The sequence below is a fragment of the Propithecus coquereli genome, unplaced genomic scaffold, assembly GCF_000956105.1.
Source record: "Propithecus coquereli isolate 6110/MARCELLA unplaced genomic scaffold, Pcoq_1.0 Scaffold57, whole genome shotgun sequence".
Lineage (NCBI taxonomy): Eukaryota > Metazoa > Chordata > Mammalia > Primates > Indriidae > Propithecus > Propithecus coquereli.
In genome coordinates, this window is record NW_012151618.1 from 7,785,337 (window position 1) to 7,809,449 (window position 24,113).

Genomic DNA, 24,113 nt, shown 5'->3' on the forward strand with positions numbered 1-24,113 from the left:
CTGCCTCAGCCTCCCGAGTAGCTGGGACTACAGGCACGCGCCACCATGCCCGGCTAATTTTTCTCTATATATTTTTAGTTAATTTCTGTCTATTTTTTTTTAGTAGAGACGGGCTCTCGCTCTTGCTCAGGCTGGTCTCGAACTCCTGAGCTCAAACAATCTGCCCGCCTCGGCCTCCCAGAGAGCTAGGATTACAGGTGTGAGCCACCGCGCCCGGCCGATAGATAGATTTTAAAAAGAGTCATTCCACTGCCTTTGCTATGGGTGTTAGACCTTTCCTTTCTTCTCCCCTTTCCCTTTAATCTCACTTTTCCTTTTTCTTTGATCACCTTCTTTTCTTTTCCTGGGCAAACTTAATATTGTTTCCTTTGTATTTCCCTGACCCTCCTACGCTTCTGCTCAAGACTGGCCTCACACCTTGTTTCTCATTTCTAAATCTTACCACAGTATAGAATCATTTATTCGACGAATATTTATTGAGCGCCAACCACATGCCAAATAATGTACTAGGTACTGGGAATACAATGGAGACTTTACATGATGAATCACGAATCACGCAAATCGCTATTACTTTTTTTTTTTTTTTTGCCTCGTTTAGGAATCTTAGTTTTTAAATAAACGCTACAATTCTCCCTCCTTTTGCACACGTTTGAGTCTCAATCGCCTAACCTTGCAGCCCTGAACAACCCGAGGGGCCTGTCCCACGACCCAGGCCACCTCAACCTAAACTCCAATTCGACATTTCCGGAAGAGGAATAGAGGTCAGAAATGCATTTCCAGAATAGTCCCTAGAACCCACTTCCGCCCACCCAGTACAGACGTCTAGAGACATCCGTAGATGAGGCCTTGTCAAAATTCAGAGAAGGCGTCCCATGTCTGTTTTCCCAATAAGACAATTCATTTTTGTTTATCTCAGAGACCGGGATATGTTTTTAAAAGACCGTAGGCCGGAAAACAACAGCAGCAGCAAAAAAAAAAAAAAAAAAAAAAAAAAAAAAAAAAAAGGCCAGTTGTTATGACAACCAAACGGGGTTAAGAAAATTCAGCCAACCAGCGTGCGGGAATGCCTCCGGTCTTAGCCAATGAGAAGAGCGCGTCGTGCGCGGGGGCCGCCCAATGGGACGCGAGCGGCGCGGTATTTGAATCCTGGAACAAGGCGACATCGCCCAAGATCCCCTGCAGTGTGGGCTCGGAGTGCAGCCCTAACGGCGCCGCGGACGCTAGTGCCCTCCCTCTCCGGTCCGCGTCCTTCCCTGGGCCGGGCCGGCTCTCTTGCCTTCCCCGTCCCTCATGGCGCTGCTCCGACGCCCTACGGTGAGTGTGCCCGGCGGCCCCTCACGCAGCGGGGTCTTGAGCCCTGTAACCCTCCCCTCGCTTCTCTTTTCTGCTCTGAGCTTCTTTGTCCGGACAGGGCCTGCTTTTCCTTTCTCCGGTGCTCCCTGCTTCTCCCGCGTCCGGGGCCCCACGGCCTCTCCCTGCCTGGGTTCCGCCCTCCAGTTCCCCCTCCCTGCCCCGAGGTGGGAGAAGTGTAGGACAGTGTTTCGGAGGTGGCACCTGTCAAGTGAGCCTCCCGATCCCCGAGTGCTCTTTGTTGTTAGAGGGTTATCTAAATGCAGATTCTTAGGGTTTCCTTCCCCTTTTCTCATAACTCCTTGCCAACTAAAAGATCCATGGTGGGAGGGGAGAGAAGGACTGGAAGAAACTCCGTAGGCAGTAAAGTGTTCTGCGTGTTTGATCAAGCAACAGCCACGGCTGTTTTCAGATTTTTCACATTTCGCTTTGTATGAGTTTCCCATTTATTTCCACACACTAAGTCTTGTGTGGGTTTGTCCCCTTAAAAAAAATAATTTCTTAAGTGTAATAGAGATTTTGCATGTAATATGGACCAATATGGCAGACAGAGAAAAAGGTCCAAATTCATTATTTCATCTTTGCAAAAATCAAAGCGTTATCATATTTGGGTATTTTTTCCCAGTAGGCTTGAATTGTACCTGGATCTACTTTTCCTTTGTTGAAAACGGGAGAGCCCTGACACACCTGAGTTCCATCATCCAGGCTATTGGCTAGTTTAAAAGCTGCCAATTTTCCCTTCCAGATGAATTTAAACTTAGTCACATTACCAGACTTCAACCCATAAGCATTAAACTTTCAAACACTTTTTTTAAATTGGCAAATGGTGCTGGAAAAATTGAACAGTGTGACTTTTGAGAATCCTCATAGATTGAATACATTCAGTATTTAATTCATATCCTTTTATGGATCTAAGTCTGACAAGTAAATTTTTGTCTAATTTATTTTACAATGTTATTTAATAGTCAAATCCTTTCTATTGAGGGAAGGGTTGAGTTTTCCCTGGCCCCTCTGTCTATCATGGTAGATCCACTCAAATCCCCTGTTGGGAGTTCTCTTAGGGTTAGGACCCCCAACTCCCAGGGATAGGACATGCTGTTTTTTCTCTTAAAATGTTTATCACTTCTATAATAAAATAACTTTTTTATATGAACTGCTTTTTCTTGCAAGTTTTTAAGCATGTTCTGTGTAAAGCAGGTTAAATGTCAACTGACAGGTTTTATTTCATACAATTCCAACTTTCCCTGAATTTTAGATCTAAAACTATATTACCCAAGAAAACTACTTTCATTCTAAGTATCCTTAATATAAGAGAGTAGGGTTCATGCTATGGCGATGTCATTTTTTTAAAAGCTGTATTTCTAAAAGATCATGTCGGCTGGGCGCAGTGGCTCACTCCTGTAATCCTAGCACTTTGAGACCAGCCTAAGCAACATAGCCAGATCCTGTCTCTACAAAAAAAAAAAAAAAAAAAAAATAGAAAAATTAGCTGGGCATGGTGGTGTGTCCCTGTAGTCCCAGCTACTCTGGAGGCTAAGGCAGGAAGATTGCTTGAGCCTAGGAGTTTGAGGTTGCTGTGAACTATGAAGATGCCACTGCACTCTAGCCCACGTGACAGAGTGAGACTCTGTCTCAAAAATAAATAAATAAATGATCACGTCTACAGGAGCATTTCTTATTTATAGGATGGCATAAGAACCAAAGCTAGTTTAGGTTTTAAACATCTGGTTTTTCAACAGCCAGACCTATTACTAATGATTAATATTGTAGCTTTTTAATTTTTCATCTTAATTGTACTTGTTACCAATCTCTGTAAAACAAGTTTTTAACTCTATGGCTTTAATTTACAGGGATTTCTAACAAGCGATGTGGGTGCTGTATGAGAAATAATCACTTATTTATGAAGCTTTGAAGTTCTCTTACAGGCCCACTTGAATAGTCAGAATAGTTTTGCAAGGTTAGTAGGAGGATCTTTATTATAGATAAGGTGGATGAATGATTTACCTAATTTAGAATGGTGTTACCAATCACAAATAACATTTTTAGACTTCCTAAAATGTACCTTTTCTCTCTTGCAAATCTTGGCATATTCACCTTTCCCAAAGTAACTCTAAATTTGAGTATCTGACATTAGCAAAGTTCTTTGAATTGTCTCAATGCTTCATTAACTTTGTTTTTTAGGCGTCCAGTGATTTGGAGAATATTGATGCAGGAGTTAATTCTAAAGCTAAGAGTCATGTGACTATTAGGCGAGCAGTTTTTGAAGAAATTGGAAATAAAGTTACAACCAGAGCAACACAAGTAGCTAAGGTAATAACCATGAGGACTGAATGTGCATACAGAGGCTGAGTCTGTACAGCACTAAATCAGAATATTGGCTGTCTTGCCCTATCTGTGTTTCTTTTTCCTTGTAGAAAGCTCAAAACAACACCAAAGTACCAGTTCAACCCACCAAAACAACAAATGTCAACAAACAACTGAAACCTACTGCTTCTGTGAAACCAGTGCAGATGGAAATGTTAGCTCCAAAGGTAGGAAATTCTGAATTTACAAACACACTTAAAGAGGTAGCCTGTCATTAGCCAGACTGCAGGGATGCGTTTATCATCACTGCAACTTTTGAAGAGTATTCATAGCTAGAGCTCTACTTTGAGCTCTACCTTTTAGGTGATAGTACTTAATTTAATATTATGACCTTGAATAAGAAAGTTAATTACCTTAATACCCAAATAAATCTAATGATCTCAGGGTAAAATTTGGTAGGTTTAAAAAAAAAAAATCCACTATAAGAATGAACATGCCCATGAAGGCTTTAGAAACCCACAATTTTGAGACCCAAACTCAAGCAAGAATAAGATAATACCAAAATTCTATGTTGATAAATTGTAGTCGCCATGACTGGTTAGCTCAATTGGAGTTAAAATGCTAATGGACCCATTGGCCTGTTTACCTTCTACCATACCTTGTATCATTCATAAATTACATGTGCAGTTACTCTGAGACAGGCATTGTTATAGATGCTGAAAATATAACAATAGCTACTTCACTCTTTTTAGCTGAAAAAATATATATTTTATGTTTGAAATTTTTGAAAATAAAACATTGCATATATTAAAGAAATATGTATATGGAGCACTTACTATACATATCTGGCTGTGTTAAGGCTGCTAAAGAGACATCTGGCCTTTAAGAGACTTATTTAAAAGGGGCATATGTACCCAAAAATTAAATTAGTAATCCCAGGGAATAATGTGAGATGCCACTGGGCAATATGTGACTGAATGTCAAATGGCTAGTGTAGACAGAAATGTGGTCCCTGGAACGTGCACCCAAAGAAGGGAGAGAACACTAAAGGATCAGAGTGGTCAGGGGAGACTTCATGGAATGAGTGGGATTTTTAGGGGAAGAGAAGCTGATAGAAAAGGGCACCTTTTTAGGGAACAAAGCAGCAACCAAAGTCAAGGCACCAGAGTGGAAATGGGCCTATACTCATGTGCTTTGGTCAAGGAGTCTGCAAGTCCAAATTGAGTGAGAAGGCTCGTTTGAAGAAGCAGAAGATAAGGTTGGGAAGAAGGTTGTGTTCGGATTCAAAGGCCTTGGAATTTGGATTTTATCCCATTAGGCAATGAAGAAACTGAAAAAGTTTTGAGAAGAGAAATGATGAAAGCAGTGTAGGGTGGTTACGGAAGGAAGGTATGTTAGGAGGTATTACAGTTGTCCAAGCAAGAGCTGATGAGTTTTTGAACCAGCCCAGATCTCCTCTAAGTGCCTGATCATACACCAGTATAAATACAAGGTGCTAAGAAACAACATCAAACGAGAGCTCCTTTCAGGAACATTATCCTTTATTTAGAAAGAATACTTTCTATACATTGCTTGGACTTGAGGAGTGAGACCTTAAGCACTTGAGTATTAAATAAACCATTTATGGAATAAATTAACAAAAAATAGGAAAGTCAGGGGTGGAAGGTGTCCTATTTGGCTTTAGATTTCTTGAGGTAACAGAGGACATCCACCTAGAAGTGCAGTTGGAAATCTTCCAGCAACATATGAAGGGGAGGAACAGACTCGTGAGCTTTCTCCATAGAGATGGTAGTTGAAAGCACATTGCTGTTTATGAATAAGAAAAGAGAAACAGGCTTCAAATCGAGAACTGAAGCTCACAACAAATACTCAAGATCGACCTTCCTTTAAGAGGCCTTCCCTTGAAGGTTTCTAGTAACCTCCTAAATGCCGAACCCAAAGGCCAGGTTTCAGACTGTGGTCTCTTGGCCATTGTGCAGCATTTTATATGGGTGACTGAACGTGGTTCCTTCCATGTTGCAGAAAGGCAATTTGGCAGTTTATTTCAAATGGTTATTCTCAATACCCAGTAAGTCTGGTTTTATAATTTATACAAAGAAAATGATCAGAGGGATAGTCAAGGACTTTTAAATAGTGCTGTAATGAATATCTCTTATATAGTAGAGAAATAGGAGGTCAGTTAAATCCATTTAATGAAGTCCTATGCAACCATAAATATAGTACAATATTTAAAAGTGTCAAAATGCTTATAACATTAAGTGGAAAAATCAGATTATAACACAATATATACGGTGCAACCCCAGATTTGCTTTTATAATAATTATGTGCATTTATATGCAAAATTGATGGTAGTTATTTTTGATTATTATGTTGGGCTTTAAGATTGATTTTCATTTTCTTCCTTAAAATTCTCAGACTTTTATCATAGGTACATATTACTGTTTGAGTTAGAGAAGACAAAAGACCAATTTTTAATAAAATGTTATGAAAGAAACAAAGGAAAAATTGTTTCCTCCTGTGACCTTTATAACTCCATCCTTTCCGTGTTCCCTTTACTCCACATTTCCTGGGCTGACTACTTTTTCTCTACCTTCCTAACAAATTGAGGCCACTGTGTTTCAGATAAAGCATTACAGACCTGTAGCTCAATTCATATTAAAATCACATATGTGGTTGAAACATAGCTGGATGTTCTAGTTCCAGAAGTTATCAGGGATAAATGAACAATTATTTCCAATTCAAATACATTTCTCTCTGAGAAACATAGTGAAGGGACCATTAAGTTCACAATTTAGGTGGAATCTTACCTTCTGGCAGGCGAGTCCCTCTGGTTTTAGTTGTCACTTGCTCTATCTGCAGGGTTGTCATTTTTCCTTTACAGCCAATTCCTGGAGCTGTAGAAATGCCAGCTGAGCACATGGTTTCTCACAACTTTGCTGGAAGCTTATAATATAAGCCATGTATCCATGAAAGTAGATGTTGCCAGACTTTTAACTGAATTCATGCTATCCTTTCTGCAAAAATGGAGGGCAGGTGTCTTGCTTTGTAGCAGATGATACAACTGAATCACAAAGGGCCTTGGTTAAACCCTTTTAAGTGTTCTAGCCATTGACAGGTATTCACAGAAACTTATTATCCTGCAATTCTTAGAGAAAACAGTGGTTTTTGCTAACTAATGAGACTTTGGTAAACTCTGAGTAGTTTGAAAGGAAGGAGAAGTCTGTCTGCTAGTCCCTTGTTTGCTGAGCACTGGAGAAACAAGTGGAATAAACCATTGACTCTGCCCCCAGGTAGCTCCCGGTTAAGTTGGGGAATCTAGGAGTAAAAGTGTGTGTTACATCTAGCGCGAGGGAGATGCTAGCGTAAGAGATTTACTGGGGAGTTGCAGCTAGAAATTCAGATGAGTTTTTGGATTTACAGATTTGATTTAAACACCAAATTCAGTGATAGTCATTATTCAAGTATAAAACGTTTAATGGCCTAACTTTCCCTTATACAAAAACTATATATAAAAGGGAAATAAGTACAACCGTTCAAATTTTTTTAAAAAAAGTGACTTTTTAAAATTATACAAGAAATAGTCATAGAACAGCAAAACCTTACAGAACCACCTAGAGTACATAGAATAAAAGGTCAGTTCATTGTTACTATCCCTAAATTTCCATTTCATCACATTCCTAAAGCTAATCACAGTAACTGATTGCCTTTCTGTAATTGTGTGTGCCTATGTATGCACACGTACATGTTTATTGCTACAAATCATGAACTGTCTGGAATCAACAATTTTTCTTGGGGTCTTTCCCTTTCGCACTTAATTAACATTGTGTATCATAAATTTATTAAATAAAGGGATTCTGTGTTTTATCAAAACTTGTGTGAACACCTATATATTTGCATGTTAATAGTAATCCATCCTCTCAGCAGTTCCAACTCAGTAAATGTCACCGCTAGGAGAACTTCGGCAGCCTTTGCTCACACTCCTCACAGGACCTTCTCAAGTGAAGCCCAGTTTCATGTCTTTGTTTCTGATCTGACTTTTCAGTTGTCTCTGAGAACCCATGGAACTCATTCATTAATCTAGTTTGACAGTTTTTATTCACAGATCACTTTTGCCATTCAAAAGTTTGTGACAGTTAACTTGTTGGTATGGTTTTTAAACTTTACATGCAGTGGACAGTGGACAGAAGATTGCACAGTTGGCCCTTAGGGCTTAGGCAACTGCCTGAACAGATGAATAGGAACCTAGAAAGGGTCTTATGATAATTAAATTATGCCGGAGTCCAAAAGGAGTGCTTTCAAGCAATTCTAAATTAAAGTCCTGAGCAAGTGCACTTCTGAATAGGACATAAACACTTCAAACTGCTATGACAGCACATGAAGAACATTATGATAACCTGACTCCTCAAACCAGACTTCCTGCTACTGACTGCCTTTCCTATGGAGGGCGATGATGCTTTTCCTTGAAAAAGCTAACCTTAAACCGAAGCTATGTGTGCTTATTAAAAAGCACCTCTGATTCCAGTCACCCTTGCTAAATTCCTTCAGTGGTTTCTCTTTACTTTCTGATAACATCTAAACTCCTTAGCAAGGCTCTTTCTTGCTCCCCTTTCCAGCCCATCTTCTCATACCTCACATACTATCCTCCTGCCATCCCGAATCAATTTGCAGTTCCCAGAATTGCCTTTATTTTCTGTGCTTCCCCTGGCACTCGGCACTTGCTTTCCTTTTACCTATTCGTCTTCCTTAAGGTCTTACCCTCTTAGTACCCTATATACCTCTTCTCATTCGTTCTAGCCTCTTGAGGTTCTCAAATTCTTGAATAAATGGCATGCATACCCACGTACCTCTTGTTTACCTTGCCCTTCTTCAGTTTAAGACATTTGAATTAAGAGGGAATGGCATGTTTTGAACTGCTATTTTTTTGTTTTTGTATTTGCCTCGAAGACTAGAAATTATAATCAGTGCACTTTAATGTAAATTAAAATTTTATAAAACCTCCTTTTATATTTTATTACTTTATTATATATTTATATAGCCTAGCATCCTGTTACATTCCACTTTGAGAAGTACCTCTTGTTTTAAAAGCAATGACTTATCTATACTTCACTACTACTTATTTTAACTTACTTTATACATTTTTGTGTGATTTTTATGAATAATCACCCAGTCAGCATAAGAAAATAAAATACCTCATTGTATACTTGCTCAGTCTTTGCTTGCTCATCCTATTTTATTCATAGACTGGAATGTGCTTTTCTGCGTTTTAGTTGCCAGTTTTTCAATTTAGAGTAACTTAGTTGGAGACAAGAAAACATTACGCTTGCAGAGGAGGCTACAGCTAAAGTAGAACGATCAGCTCCAATACTATCTGAACCCAAGTTTCTTTCATTTATTGAGTATCTACGTGTCAGGGATTATACAGGTGTTTGAGGTACCTTAGTGGGCAAAACCAATTAAAATAAATAAATGTAAGCTTATAGAGTCTACATTCTAGCAGAGGTAGATAGAAAATAGTACACATATAAATAAACTCTATAGAATATTGAAAGCTTTGGGTTTGTGAAAAAAAACCACAGAGAGATGAGACATGGGGTGGGGAGACAGATAGAAGGCATGTGATGATTTTAAGTAGGAGTTAGAATAGACCTCACTGAGCAGGTGACATTTAAGCAAAAGTTGAAGAAGGTAAGGGAATTATCCATGTGGGTACAGGGGCAAAAGCGTTCTAGGTGCAGGGGCTGCCGGCAGTGAGGGAGGCCCGGCCAGGAGACTGGAGCGAAGCAAACTGAAAGGAGAGAAGCAGGAGAAGGGCTGGCCAGGGAAGAGGCGAGGCAAGATCGTGGATTACATAGAGTTTTTAGGCCGCTGGGAGGACCTAGGTTTTCACTTTGAGTGAAGCTAGAGAGTTTTCAATAGAAGTCTCTAAGAACTTTGTCTATTACATCTTGAATTATTCACCTCTTACTATGAAATTTATTTGTTTTGGCTTTAACCCAATTCAAAAGTGCATATGATAAGTATATTTAAGCCAGGTGGCTCTGTGTGTATTTGTAGTTAGGCTGTTCCTAAGGTAGTAATACACCTGCTTCAATTTGTTGGTGTAGGGTCCTTCTTCCATACCTGAGGACGTTTCCATGAAGGAAGAGAACCTCTGCCAAGCTTTTTCTGATGCTTTGCTCTGCAAAATCGAGGACATTGATAATGAGGATTGGGAGAACCCTCAGCTCTGCAGTGACTACGTTAAGGATATTTACCAGTATCTCAGGCAGCTCGAGGTGGGTGGGCCTTTGTGTTTTGGTTGAACAAGCAATGTGGGATTTACCACACAGCTGGGAAGGAAATGAGGTCAGCTTTTTAAACTCTCAATTCCACCAACAGGTTTTGCAATCTATAAACCCACGTTTCTTAGATGGAAGAGATATAAATGGACGGATGCGTGCCATCCTCGTGGACTGGCTGGTCCAAGTCCACTCCAAGTTTAGGCTTCTGCAGGAGACTCTGTACATGTGCGTTGCCATTATGGATCGATTTTTACAGGTAAGTGTGGCTTCAAGGACCTCATGCCAGTGACACACTGATCATTGCATTTACGCTTTGAGGATAGAAAGCTAAGGTGGGGTACCTCTGAAGAAAGGACCAAAAGCCAATTTGTGAGAAGCCAAAGAACTTCAGGTGCTAGAAAGGGCAGTAGTCTAGGTGTGTTAAGCCTTCGGTGGTACTGACCAACACCAGGCAGTTCTGGAAGGTCAGCCTTTAAAATGTGCTTGGGGGAGATACTGCATACCACAGTCTGTCATCACAGGAAATATTCCACAGGTGGGCTGAAATTCAATCTAAAGCCTGTGGTACCTCTGGATGCTGAGTTTCCAGGCCTATGTGCACAATTTCCATAGCTGGGCGCTCTTTGGTGTTAAGCTTCCTTATTTGAAAAATGAGGAATTTGGCTAGCAAACCTCAAAGTTTCCAGCCGGCTGTGGTGCTGAATCACCATAGAAGAGGAAGGCGGCAGAACTGTTTTTAAAAAGCAGCAGGGGTATGTGTGTGGAGTGGGTTGAGAACGTAGGGTGTAAAGTAAAGAGGAATGTAAGAAAATAAGCTGAGAGGCAAAAGTGATCTTCAGTATATTTTTCAACTGGAAATGCACAGACACTGACTTGTGGGACATAAATCGCTAGTGTGTTATCTACCAAATGGTAGCCCTACAGATAAGGATTTAGTTACTAAAAGTCAACATTCATGACATGGGTTTAGGTCAAGTACAAATTCTGCCCAAACAATATAGTAATAAGTATTCTTATAATAGTGGCACTGAGATATTGCAAAATCTTAAGTGACTATAGAGTCCGTGGTTTTCAGTATGCATTCCTCTTTGGGTGGGAAAGCATAACATTTTGAGTAGATTTTCAATAATGAGAAATTGAAGCAAGAAAAGCAAAATTCCACTTCGGAAAAAAAAAAAGGAAATTAAGGGAAATACTTTTACCTTAGACTGAGATTTTCCCTGGATTCTGAAGCATTGGTGAAAGATTTTTCAAGCTGAATAATGGGTACGCTTTTGGTGAGGGTCAAGGAAATGTTTGTGCCATCCACTAAATGCTTTTTTGTTTAGACTTGTCTCAACAAGGTCATGCTGCCACTGACACTTGAGTGAGGACAATGAGGGAGGGAGAGTGACTAGGAGCTTGGTCATCAGGCTTGGACTCTTCCCTGCTCAGCCACTGAGTGAACTTGGGCTGGTGTCCAGATCTCTTCTCAGACCACCTCTTTGTAGTTAAGGATAAAGTATGTACTTCCTAGGAATTTTGTGAGCACTGGCTGAGATGATGTGTTAGAATCTTAGCACTGTGCCTGGCACATAGTTAGTATTCAATTATAGATAGCTGCCATGATCAGTGGTGGAACCTACTATAAACATTCAGGTCCCCTGTCCCCTTGAGACGACCACGAGCAGAGATGACATGCACTTCTCCAGAACTTTGCTCCTTTTCCTTCTCCCACCCAGAGCCTCAATCCTCTTGTTAGGTGTGACTTTTGACACATTTGTTTTCAATTAGGTTCAGCCAGTCTCACGTAAAAAGCTTCAACTGGTTGGGATTACTGCTCTGCTCTTGGCTTCCAAGTATGAGGAGATGTTTTCTCCAAATATTGAAGACTTTGTTTACATCACAGACAATGCTTATACCAGTTCCCAAATCCGAGAAATGGAAACTCTAATTTTGAAAGAACTGAAATTTGAGTTGGGCCGACCCTTGCCGCTACACTTTTTAAGGCGAGCATCGAAAGCTGGGGAGGTAAGTGCCTCCAACTCTCCAGGAGGGTTTTCGCTTGATGTCTCATCCCAGAAACATTGACCTAATTAAAGGAAAGCTTATGAATTTATAGGAAGCACCCTTTAGGTAAGTCTTAATGCTTATCTTAAGTTCTTAATATAAAAGTCCTCACGTTCTGGGTCTATAACATATTGTGGAATAGGGTAGTTCTTGAGAAGGATAAGTGAGTTAAGTGAATTTGAGTTCCTAGGCTTTGACCTAGAATTTTGCAAGATAGGAATACCAGTTGTGATTCTTACTGTCCCTGGCTGTTCTTTCATAGGTTGATGTCGAACAGCATACTTTAGCCAAGTATTTGATGGAGCTGACTCTGATCGACTACGACATGGTGCATTATCACCCTTCTAAGGTAGCAGCAGCCGCTTCCTGCTTGTCTCAGAAGGTTCTAGGCCAAGGAAAATGGGTGAGTGGAGGATTTAAGAGAAATTAATCAGGCTATATTTTAGGCCCTCATGATACGAAACCCCTTAGCATTTTCACAACATTATCCTTGAAGCAAATGTTAAAAGTCTAAAGGCCTAAAAGAAAGCTGCTTGGAACAATTTAAACGGGCATGTCAACTATACCAAGATGCACAAATGTATCTTAGAGTTGTAGAGAATGAGGTAGGCCACTAAGAACTGATATGTATGATTTCTCAGATATTTTGTTAAGTGAAACAAGCAAGTTGTCAAGCACACCAGACAAAGCAAGGCCAAGGCCTGACTGATTTAGCCAGTAAAAATAGAACGAGCCATTTTAGATTTAGACGAGTAGCCAAATATGCCAGCTCCCTGGGTCCTTGTCTCACATACCAAAGAGGATGACACAGAAACAAAAGGAGCTGGGTGACTGCAATGCCCGTTGTGCATATTCTGTCGTGGAAGAGGCAGTTCTAGAGTCTGCAGCTATGCCCTGCAGCAGAGCAGAAAGCCTCGTCAGAACCTTGGAGGGGAGAAGAAACTGTCTCATAGCAGTCTCCCAGGGGTGATGGCGAGGTGAGCGGGAGGTGGCTGGGAGGCAGCTGCTTCCAAGCCTTTCATCTCCTCTTGTTCCAGGAGGGTCACAAAGCATTTTGCCAGGACAGAGCAGCTGTGGTTCAAGCCTTGGCCTATATGAGTATAGGCAAAGTCACCAGGGCAGCATGTTGGAACCATTCTCCTACACGACTGTATTCAGTAGTTTACATTTTATGTAAGAAAGAGTGCATGCGTGTATACATATTTATATATTTGCTAATGTTATAAAAAATGCAAGAGGAATAAACCAGAATCTAATGAAAATGGGTACTATGGGGTTCTGTGGGAATAGAATAGAGGTTGAGGATGGGAGGACTTGTGATTATAACTTTTTATTGGCTTTTATATAATACAATGTAACTTTTTTTTTACTTTTGAGCAATATAATGTTTTATGCAAATCCCCAAATGGAAATAAACGATGCAACTATGTATCAAACTGATAACAGAACACAGAGAAAAGAATTCGAATACTATAACTTGAAAAGAGCATTCTGCCTGTGCATCCTTGGTAGGATGTAAAGTTAGACAAAAAACAAAGGACCAACAGTGGTAATATAAAGTTTACTTAGTAGGTTTATTGTTAATAGCAATGTTATAATTCTGAAACTGTTTTTATGTATATTGTACAAAGCAAATATATTCATGTTAAGAACTAAAATTTTCACTATAAGAAGAAAGAGATAAAATATTAACAATTAAAAACAAAAAGTTGCTCCTATCTAGGAAATAGAAAAAAGGAAAAAAAAGGAAAATCCCTATAATGTTAAATCTGTTTGGGAAATAACAGTAAATTCATAGCAAAAGGGCTTAGAAACAAAGAGAAACCAGTAGCAGTAAGAATATCTAGTGCCCACACCTTGGGTACTAACTACCATTACCCACTGGGAACGAGGGCTCCTTAGTGAAATAGTGGATTTCAGGGCCATAGCAGGGGAAGTACTGGAACAGTTTGTGCCAGATAGCAAACAGATTCTCAAAGATCAATGAGAGGACATCAAAAGGACATAGGAACTGGCCTGAAAGGGCTCTGGCTGACTAAATTTGAGCATTAAAAAGAATAATGACAGTAATAGACTATAATGCATTAAAAAAAGGATTCATGGGTCCACAATGATACCAAACATAAAAGGGGCAAGTGACTCTTTTTTTAAAAATCAGAATACCAGCTAATTAAAGTAGAAAGAATAATAGTTAGAAATCCACTATTTTTCAACCCCTAATGTAATACTTTATTCAAGGAAGACCATCAGTGAATGCAAAAATCATTAGATGAAATAATTTTGGGGAACAAGATTCACATGGTCTCAAAGTATCATCCCACAGATACTTCCTAATTCTGTTGAAAACTGTACCTTTATGATGGAATGTTCTGGGGGTTACCACCCTAACCCAGGTTAAGCTCGGCATCACCAGTGGTGGGACCACCTGACTTGCCGTGCTTTCTCGTGCAGTAAGACATATACGTTATCGCCTACGTAATAGTCATGCCCAAAATGTTTAATGTGAATTAAATCATGAGGAAATACCCAGACAAATCCAGAATGTGTGTTCTAAAAGTAGCCTGCATACTTCAAAAAAAATTCATCACTTAAAGCCAAGAAAGTAAGGCTTGTTTTAAATTTAAGAAACGCTAAAGACACAACAACCAAATATACAGTGTGTACCTTGATTGGACCCTGGGTTTAAAAAAAAAAAAATGACTCTATAAAAAACATTTTTTGTAAAATTGGAGAAATTCCAATATTGACAATATATTAGATGATATGGAATTGATATGGAATATGTGTGAGTATACATACTGAGAGGAAGAGAAAGTAGCAAAATGTTAATGATTGATGAATCTACATGAAGAATATACAGATGTTTCATTATATTTTTTCAATTTTTCAGCAGATTAAAAAATTTTTGCAATTAAAAGTTTGAGGCAAAAATGTCAGTGGTGTGTGGTCCCAATGGCTCATTTTAGCCAAATTACTCTTAAATATGTTTTGTTGGATTCTAAACTTATTAACTATCAGCCTCCTAGTTTTCTGGAAATTGATTTGAAAATGCCAGTAGTTGTGCATTACTTCAGTATTTACTCCTGCTTATTCTTTTTTTCCTTCAAACTATTTTAGGATTAAGATTAAATTGTGGTTTATTTTGCCAATTATACTATGCATATGAAAAGAATGTACTTTAGCTTTTAGAATTTTATCACAGAACTCTGAAATAAAGTCAGTTTATGTATCTTCATACATGATAAGTCTTATTATCAATTGGCATCTGTGCTTTTTGCTTGAATTTTGCTCTGGGGGAGGCCAGGTCACGAGCTGGCTATGGTGGCTTCCCTGAGTCCTCTCTGTTCTCTGGTGCTTAACTACACAGGTAGATTGTTGCCTGTAGCACAGTTTATTTCTCCATCCTGAACCTCTGTCCCTGTAGCCGGGCACGGTGGCTCAAGCCTGTAATCCTAGCACTCCTGGAGGCCAGCGCAGGAGAATTGCTTGAGGCCAAGAGCTCGAGACCAGCCTGAGCAACATAGTGAGACACCATCTCTCCAAAAAATACAAAAATTAGCTGGGTGTGGTGGTGCACACCTGTAGTCTCAGCTACTAGGGAGGCTGAGGATCACTTGAGTGAAGAGTTTGGGGTTGCAGTCAACTATGATGATGCCACTGCACTCTAGCCCAGGCAATAGAGCAAGACTCTCTTTCTTAAAAAAAAAAAAAAGTAGAAGCTTTATCTTGCCCCTCAGTTATGTCTTCCTTGTCTATGTACTGTGTTTCAGAACTTAAAGCAGCAATATTACACAGGATACACAGAGAATGAAGTATTGGAAGTCATGCAGCACATGGCCAAAAATGTTGTGAAAGTAAATGAAAACTTAACTAAATTCATCGTAAGTACTATCATTTCTTAAGCCATGGAAAGCATTAGATTGTGGGTTTTGTGTGTAGTATGTGTGTGTGCAAGCGTGTATGTGTTTGCATTTTTATGTAAATATATTATTGGCAAGTGTGAGAGTCTGTTTTGGGACAGATTTCTTTGTATTTTTCTGGTATTGTGGGGGGTGGAGCATACCGATAAACCCTGAAAGCCAGCTGTCTTTGAAACAAGGTAGCTAGGCTAACCATGCCCAGGCCTAGTTCCTGGACAGCCAGTCAGGGGCTCTCTGCATTTATTTACCCCCTGCTCGTAGCAGCATCCCGGGCAGGGCACTCGGCAAGCAGGGACTGCTGGTCGGCACGTGGTTGGGAGGAACAAGGGCCCACCTCAAATGGCATGTGGAAGTCTCAAGTATTCAGGTGATACCAGTAAGGGCCTTCGTCCAGGAGCTTTTGGAGCAGTGACCAACAAACATGTGGTTAGCAAGCATGGTGAAGGAGCCCATTCAGGAAGCATCCTGGAGGTGTGGTGTCTCAGTGTGGCCCACCTATGAGGAGGAGCCAGAGGAAACAGTGCTGTTCTGTGCTTGTGTGACACTAAGGGTCTGGGGACAAAGAGCAAGGCATTTGTACCACATAAGGGTCTCAAGTGTCCTCACAGCATGGTTTGCTTTGTGGAAGTGTAATGTGTCTTCAGTCCTGAGAGGATAGTCTGGGATTTGCTAAGCATTAGTGGCCACTCACTCTTGTTGCCAGTTACTGCCTGTCCCAGTGAACCTGTCATGTCCTAGTGGCACTTAGGTGTCATAAACACAGCTCCCATCCCTCTGGTAGCTTATGAGAGAAAGCCTGCTCCTTGGACCTTGAAATCACTTGTTCCCCCATCACCTGTGATGGGTTCGTTCGCCGCCAGCTGGGTTCGTTCATGACTGGGGATGGAAGGAAGTCGTCAGGCACAGGCGACGGGCCCAGAGCTTTCCCTAGCTCCAGCGATGGGCATCACCACACCATCTGGAGGCTCTGCCTCTGGGCCTGCAATACTTGTGACTTAGTGTGAGTGAGGTGTAAGGTGGGGGGTCTGACATGTGCTCCTCTGCAGGCCATCAAGAACAAGTATGCAAGCAGCAAACTCCTGAAGATCAGCACGATCCCTCAGCTGAACTCAAAAGCCATCAAAGACCTCGCCTCCCCGCTGATGGGAAGGTCCTAGGCGCCGTGGCCCTCAGGGACGAGTGCCTCATTCGTGCACTTTCTCACTCGTTTGGAACTCTTGATTTTGTACATAGTCCTCTGGTCTGTTTCATGAAACCTCTTCTCAGACCGATTTTCTAAATGTATATTGAGGAAAAATAAAGCTATTGATTTTTCTTAAGGTATCCATGTGTATTTATTTGTGCATTCTATGCTGAAAAAAATCAATGGAAGCTTGCTTTGACTGATTTCTTTTTGAGCTATTATAAATACTATTGCCTTCATGGCTTTGGGAAAGACCTTTCTGCCATTTTCTGAAATGGAAAAAACTAGATTTTGGTTTCAGCGAACACTAACCCATTTGTAAACTTGAAAATAGATTGATTCATTATGAAAATTTAAAGAGAAGATAACCGTGACAATTTCCTTTCTAGAACCTACTCAATTGCTAATTCTTACATAGGAACGCCTGGCCCACAAGGGCCATGACCACCAGAGTAACCCTCTGCTAGGTTTCTCTCTCAAATAGGTTGAGACCAGGAAGAGCAGTCCTAAGGGGCCACAGCTGGAGAAAGAAAATGGGCACGTGACATTCTGTTAAAGTTGAAACTTGGAATTCGTTTTCCCATTGTGCTACTTCAGCTACATTGTGGGCTAAATGGTTTTGTTTTTGTTTTTTGATGGGTATTTAATCACATTTAACATTGTTTTCTAAGAAGAATTGCATCCTCAGTCTCCAACTACTAACTTAAACAAACAAAACCATAAACATAGTGAGTCTCTTATAGCAACAACCTCCCAAACTGTCATTTCAACAAGATGTTAATTTGTGTTTAGAGAGAAAGGAGTTAGTCAAATAAATTTGGGAAACATTGCAAATTCTTGGAAGATGATAATGGCTCTGAGCTTTGCAGAAAACTCATTTAACTCAGTATTTCCCCAACCTAGAGTGTGGTAAAAGCTGCCTTCTGCTCGACAGAGAAATCTAGGGTCTGGTCCTACAGTTCAGGTGTGGCTGGAGTACACCTGCCTCTGGGGAGGAGAAACTGGCTCCAGTCAGGGCTGGCTTTTCCCTCCTTTCCCAAGCAGGCCGGAGCTGCCTGACTAGTAGATCTTTAACTGTAAGTTTGGAGCGTTTAGAGGAATTGGGTATCTTTTTATGTTGAAATCGTAGTATAGAGTTTTATAAATATCCCCGCTGAGTTAGTGAAGCTTGTCCCCTTGGCAACCTCAGACCGACTTAGGTCGCCAGTGTGAATGGTGGTGAAGTGAGACCATGAAAGGGAGCTTTCCCGGCCCTGACAAGCAGTGATCTCCCAGGGACACTCGAGCTCTACTTCTCTCCAAGAAAGCATGAGTTTTGTAGGCATATTCCAAAGACATTTTATAGCTTGCTTATTACATATTTCATATAGTTAAATATTAAATGTCCTCAGGGAATTCTTCCAGAATGTCATAAAACAAGGCCTTTAAGATAATTTCCTATGTGCCACAGCAGGCACCCCAAACTAAAGTGCTGCAAGTGTGAAATAAGCAGTAAAAGTAGAAATCATAATGTCATAAAAACACTGAAATTAGAAAACGAGATGATGTAACCACAGTATAGAAGAGCACAAACTCTGAAGGTGGGTTGCTTGGGTTTGATTCTACTTTGCAGTTGTGTGACCTCACTGCCTTAGTTTCTGTACCTGTAAAATGGGATAAGAGTGTCTACCTCATAGGGTTGTTAAATAAAGTACGTCAAGCACTCAGCACAGTATCCAGTACAAAGGAGACACTTGAGCATTAGCAGCTGTTATTTTAAGAGGGTTGACAGTTTTGGAAGGAGATGGACCCTGTGAATTCAGAGAGGTGGTAGACGCAGCTCTGGCCCATTAAAGGACTTTACAAGTTGATAGCCATAGAGTCCTATTTATGAGTTTTTCTTTCTTTTTAAAAAAATTTCTTTTAAATTTTTAAAAATTTTCTTGATATCAAGAATCAGTCCCCAGCCTGAGCAAGAGCGAGACTCCGTCTCTACTAAAATTAGAAAGAAATTAATTGGACAACTAAAAATATATATAGAAAAAATTAGCCGGGCATGGTGGCGCATGCCTTCAGTCCCAGCTACTCGGGAGGCTGAGGCAGGAGGATCGCTTGAACCCAGGAGTCTGAGGTTGCTGTGAGCTAGGACGCCATGGCACTCTAGCCCGGGCAACAGAGCGAGACTCTGTCTCAAAAAAAAAAAAAAATCAGTCCAATTTTTTTTTTTTTTAGATTTTAATTTTTTTAGAGAGAGATATGGAAAGTGTAAAGGTTGACACATTTGACTTATCAAATTTGTAAATACTTGTTGAACCGGGGACAATGATTAAAAGCATGGGCCTCGGAGTCAGACAGGTTCCAGTGATGGCTCCCCCACAGAGGAACTGTGTGACCGTGAGCAAGGTAGGGGACCTTAGGAGCCACAGCCTTGTGTTAGAAGGGAGCTCCTGGGCAAACTGCTCAGCTGTGCAGAGACCCTCCAGGCCCCCTTGAGTCGAAGCCACATGACTAAGTTCTGGCCAGCTGAGTATGAGTGGACGTGGTGTGTGCAATTTCCAGGGCATGTCCTTTTAAAAGGAAATTGCACTCCTCATCCTCTTTCCACCTTCATGGCGCTGGGCTTGGTCCTGGTGACCAGTCGGGTTTGATCAGGATAGCTGGGACCCTCTTGCGGGGGGAGCAAACTCATACCGAAGGCGTCACCCTCTGTCCTCTCTCCACATGTCTCAGTCTCGGGTCACAGGAAGCCGGTTGCTCGCTCTGCTGTGCCCCCATCCGTTAGCACTTGTCCCCTCCCATGGCCTTCCTAGTGTGGCCTGGGGGCCCTGGGAGGTCCTTGAGGCCATTTCAAGAGGTCCACGAGGCCAAAACTATTTTCACAATACTAGGATGTTATTTGTTCCCTGCTTTCTTTCTCTCAGTGGTGTACAGTAGAATCTTCCAGAGGCCACATGATGTGTAATGATGTCATTACTCTGGGAGCTAGTGCAATGTTTGTGTATTTCTGTGTTTTAAAAATGTTTCAGTTCCTAATACGGTAAATATCGATTGCCATAAATGACATAAACTGAGCTCTTTGGGGTCCTCAACAATACTGAGGAGTGTATGTAAAGGGGTTCTGCGGCCAAAGACGTTGAGAACTCCTGGTCTACAACTAAAGTTTGAACCCCTCTCCCCAAAGGCCCATGGGCAGGCCTGCTCATTGGTTCTTGGTTTCTTTAAACTTTTGGTTCAAGAGACCTGTCACATCTTTACACTGAGTGTGATACTGCTACGCAAGTGTGTTGTGTGTGCACAGGAACGCCTCGTATTTCAAACAGGATGGCAAGTTCCAGAAGGCGAGGGTGGCCCCTTCATCTTCTTTGTGTCCTCTCCTGGTAAGTGACTCCTGAACTAACCGTGTTCGCTCAACCAGACAGTGAACAAAATGGCAGGCCTGGCTGGGTCCAGGGACCAGAGGAAACCTAGGTTAATGACTTGAAGACCCTAAAGGGAAAAAAAGGCATTTTGGTGAAGACTTTTTAATTAGGAGAAAAAGGGAAATGTTATTTATCCATTCCAGATTTTTCTGGTAATCCCCATATCAAATTTCCAAGAGTATAGAAATAAGTTTAAGAATAAGCCACTATTTCTCCAAACTTTTCTTGTTAATGAACAGTTCCAGAATTTCAGCATCTCTACACAGGATCTAAGGCTTCTCCACCTATAAACTCCCTCACCTGTTCCTCAGCGTCCGTTGGGCACCCCCGTGAGCCTAGCCCTGGGCCAGGCACCTGGATGCAGGTGACGAGGGCGTGGTCTGTGGTTTCCATGGATGGCGGGGGGTCTTCGTGCTGCTGGTGGGGGCGTTTAACTCAGTTCCTGTTTTGTCACCTGGGGCCTGAGGGTTCCCAGGTACATACGCGTTTAAAATGCCAATCAGGAGGAAAAACAAAAGCTTGTTCTAGCCGGCCAGGGGCTTACTAGGGTAACGAGGGAAGCTGGTCTGGGCGTCTGGCTGTGAGAAGAGGGAAGCTGGTCTGGGCGTCTGGCTGTGAGAAAGCATCTGCGTGCTGGCGGCTGCGGGGCGGCCAGGGTGCGCCGTCGTCCCAATTCTCGCTCCATCTTCCTTCCTCCCACTGTCAGGGGCCCAGGAACGTGAGTACTTTGTAAAACGCAGAGAGACCGTTGGTGTCAACGGGTTACATTTCCTCAGCTCATCACATCACGGCTTTATCGTCCTCTCTCTCTTAACTGGTCACAAAATGGAACTGAAATATTCTTTAAACATTATTTGTTATTGTTATGGAATGAAGTTCGAATTAAATGGGTTCTCTTTGTTCCAAGTCCACATACTTTTTTCGCCTTGTATATAAACCCTGATAATTTTTCCCCGTGGACTTGCGGATCCGAAATGACAAAAAGTTGGATGCTGGTCAGATTCTGACTCCCCAATAGCTCAAGACTGGCCATGGCAACTGGAAGGAGAGGTAGAGAAATGTCGGTTTCCTCTTGGAACCACTCTCTTGTTTCCAACTTTTCACTGTTACGGCAATAAACGTTGTGCTGGTTTGCTAGGGCTGCCGGAGCAAAGTACCACAAACTGGGTGGCTCAAACAACAGGCATTTACTGTCTCGCAGTTCCAGAAGCTGGAAGTCTGGGATCAAGGAGTCGGCAGGGTTGGTTCCTTGTGAGGGCTGGGAAGGCAGGGTCTGCTCTGGCCTCTCACCCAGGCCTGTGGATGGCTGGCTTCTGCCTCCCTCTTTTTTTCTTTTTTTGTAGACATGGGTGACAAGGCTCAGGCTAGTCTTGAACTCCTGAACTCCTGGCCTCAAGGGATCCTCCCCCCCTTTGGCTTCCCAAAGTGCTGGGATTACAGGTGTGAGCCACTGCACCAGCCTCCCTCCCTCTTCACATTCTCCCCTCTGTGTGTTGGTCTCTGTGTCCAAATTTCCCCCTTTTATCAGGACATCATTACATGGGATTAGGACCCTCCCTAACGACTTCATTTTAGTGTTGTTACCTCTATAAAGACCCTATTTCCACACAAGGTCACATTCTGAGGTACTGGGGGTTAGGACTGCAACATCTTTTTTGGGGGCACCCAATTCAACCCATAACAAAGGTCATGAAAGAGCAGGTGGTTCACTGATTCCTTTATTTATTTGGGAGGTGGGGGGGATGGCAGGGGGCCAGAGGAAAATTACCTACAGGGAAAGGGCTGAGAAGAGTCTGCAGGGACTGAGCTAGAAAGCAGCGACACTATTTCTGTGGTTGGAAAGGAACAGGGCACACTTGTAAGTACCTGGCGTGAGTTTTGTAATAAAACCTACCTTATGAACGAGTACAGTGGACTACTACTTAGTACATTCATACATGTTTCTACCATCTTGAGATTTTTATATATACAGTATATGATCTGTTTTTATAAATGTACAGCTTGAAAAAAAAGAGATCCTTCTTGTAATAAGTACAGCATTTAAACACAAAACCAACATGGGCCAGCCACATTCCAACTGAAGACCCAGAGACAGCAAGGCTGCCAGCCCAGCCCGAGCCCCGGCCCCGCTCGGTGGCCCTGTGGTCCCCGCGCAGTGTAAACCAGTGCCCCTCTGCCGCCTTGGCATTTGCACGGGAACTGCCCGCTCACGCTGAGCCCAGCCTGCAGAGGGCGCGTCCTCCCTGAGGGAAGGTGGCGGAGAGGAATGTGTGTGTCAGGTACGGGCAAGAGGGACGAAAGAAATGCGCTCTTCAACTAAAGGCACTTGTCAGTGGCCGCCTACAGCCATCCCCTGGCCTGGGGAGCGAGCGGGGCGCTGTTTCGATAGAAGCCAACAAGGTCTGAGCAGACCTCGCTTGTCCTCTCACCAGGTTTAAATACAATAAATAAATCTTGGTGGCTGTTGTGCCCTCCTGGGTTCCTATGAATAGGCTACCTTTGAGTATCATCTATGGAGTGACACTCTCTGTCCCCAGCCCAGACTTTTCCCAGACTGTCCTCCATGGGGAAGGTGTCAGAGTCGCTCCAGGCTTTGGAGAAGCAATTGCTCACTGTGGATCGGGAGGGGAGCCCCCAAACGTCCCCTCCCCTGTCTGTGCCCGGAGCTCCTCCTCCCCATGTGTCAGAGTCTCCGGGCGCCTCAGATCTTGGTCACGTAGTTGTTGGGGAACAGGCCCTGCTTGCCGCGTAGACGACCCGTCCACCAGCCAGAAGGATCTGCGGGGGGAGAGACGGCGAGAGTGAGGGCGGGTGAGTGGGTTCTGCCCCAGCCAAGCGCTCTGCTCACACCGGTCCTCCAGCGACTGGCCTCCACCGGCGCTGTTTTCCTGTCTTTGTTTTATTTTAAATGAAAAGGTTTGTGGTAAAAGTAACTGCTCCCCCCATGGCACAGAGAGATGTACTACCAGATCCACCTTCACGAAAGAACCTGCTGCCCAGGTGTGAGGACAAAACCTCCAGCTGTCAACCCTTTAGGATCCGCGCAGCTGCTGACCTGAGGCCAAAGCTTCTCTCAGGGCAGCGTCGGGGCAATGACGGAGCCGGGGCCTGGGAGACTGTGTCAGGTCACCTGGTGGCCCAGTGGCTTCCCGATCCTGCCCCGTCCCCTCTTTCCCACGGTTACCCGCAATACTATGCCTTTCCCGTTCCCATCTCCTATTTCACATCTCAGAATCTGCTTCCTAGAATCCGCCACACTCCTCGACAATCCCCTTCCCCTCTTCATGGCAGTCCTGTCACCAGAAAGAACTATTTGCTAGATATGTTTTCAGACCTTTTTCTGTATTATTACAAACACTCATTTTAAAGAGAAAACAGGCCATTCTAAATCTATTATGCATCTTGCTTTTCAATACTTAATAGAAATAATCTTTCCATGTCTGTACCCCATTTTTTTTTTTTTTCGAGACAGTCTCACTCCGTTGCTCGGCCTAGGGTGCCGTGGCATCAGCCTAGCTCACTGCAACCTCAAACTCCTGGGCTCAAGCAATCCTCCTGCCTCAGCCTCCAGAGTAGCTGGGACTCCAGGCATGCGTCACCATGCCCGGCTAATTTTTTCTATATATAT

At 42.4% G+C, this 24,113-nt stretch overlaps 2 protein-coding genes across 3 annotated transcripts in view; one reads left to right on the forward strand and one right to left on the reverse strand.

Annotated features, from left to right (window-relative positions):
- The first annotated feature begins 1,106 nt into the window (after positions 1 to 1,106).
- Positions 1,107 to 17,227, forward strand: CCNB2 (cyclin B2). The gene is made up of 9 exons (XM_012658060.1): positions 1,107 to 1,314; positions 3,532 to 3,660; positions 3,765 to 3,881; positions 9,759 to 9,929; positions 10,033 to 10,191; positions 11,709 to 11,945; positions 12,247 to 12,387; positions 15,755 to 15,865; positions 16,951 to 17,227. Exons 1-9 carry the CDS (start codon positions 1,291 to 1,293, stop codon positions 17,059 to 17,061), a joined length of 1,200 nt encoding a protein of 399 aa, XP_012513514.1. The 5' UTR covers positions 1,107 to 1,290; the 3' UTR covers positions 17,062 to 17,227.
- A 4,950-nt stretch (positions 17,228 to 22,177) lies between these two features.
- The window catches only part of MYO1E (myosin IE), a 200,360-nt gene continuing 198,424 nt past the window's right edge, over positions 22,178 to 24,113 (reverse strand). For both annotated transcript variants that reach the window (XM_012658061.1, XM_012658062.1), the window contains one exon: positions 22,178 to 23,263. In XM_012658061.1, coding sequence (XP_012513515.1) covers positions 23,187 to 23,263 — 77 coding nt within the window. In that variant the 3' untranslated portion in view covers positions 22,178 to 23,186. The remainder of the gene's footprint in view (positions 23,264 to 24,113) is intronic.

Excerpts from the sequence above, each read along its gene's own strand:
- CCNB2 (XM_012658060.1), top strand. The coding sequence starts at position 1,291 with ATGGCGCTGCTCCGACGCCCTACG. Across the intron at positions 10,192-11,708 it reads TTATGGATCGATTTTTACAG|GTTCAGCCAGTCTCACGTAA; the intron begins GTAAGTGTGGCT and ends GTTTTCAATTAG. Across the intron at positions 11,946-12,246 it reads GAGCATCGAAAGCTGGGGAG|GTTGATGTCGAACAGCATAC; the intron begins GTAAGTGCCTCC and ends GTTCTTTCATAG.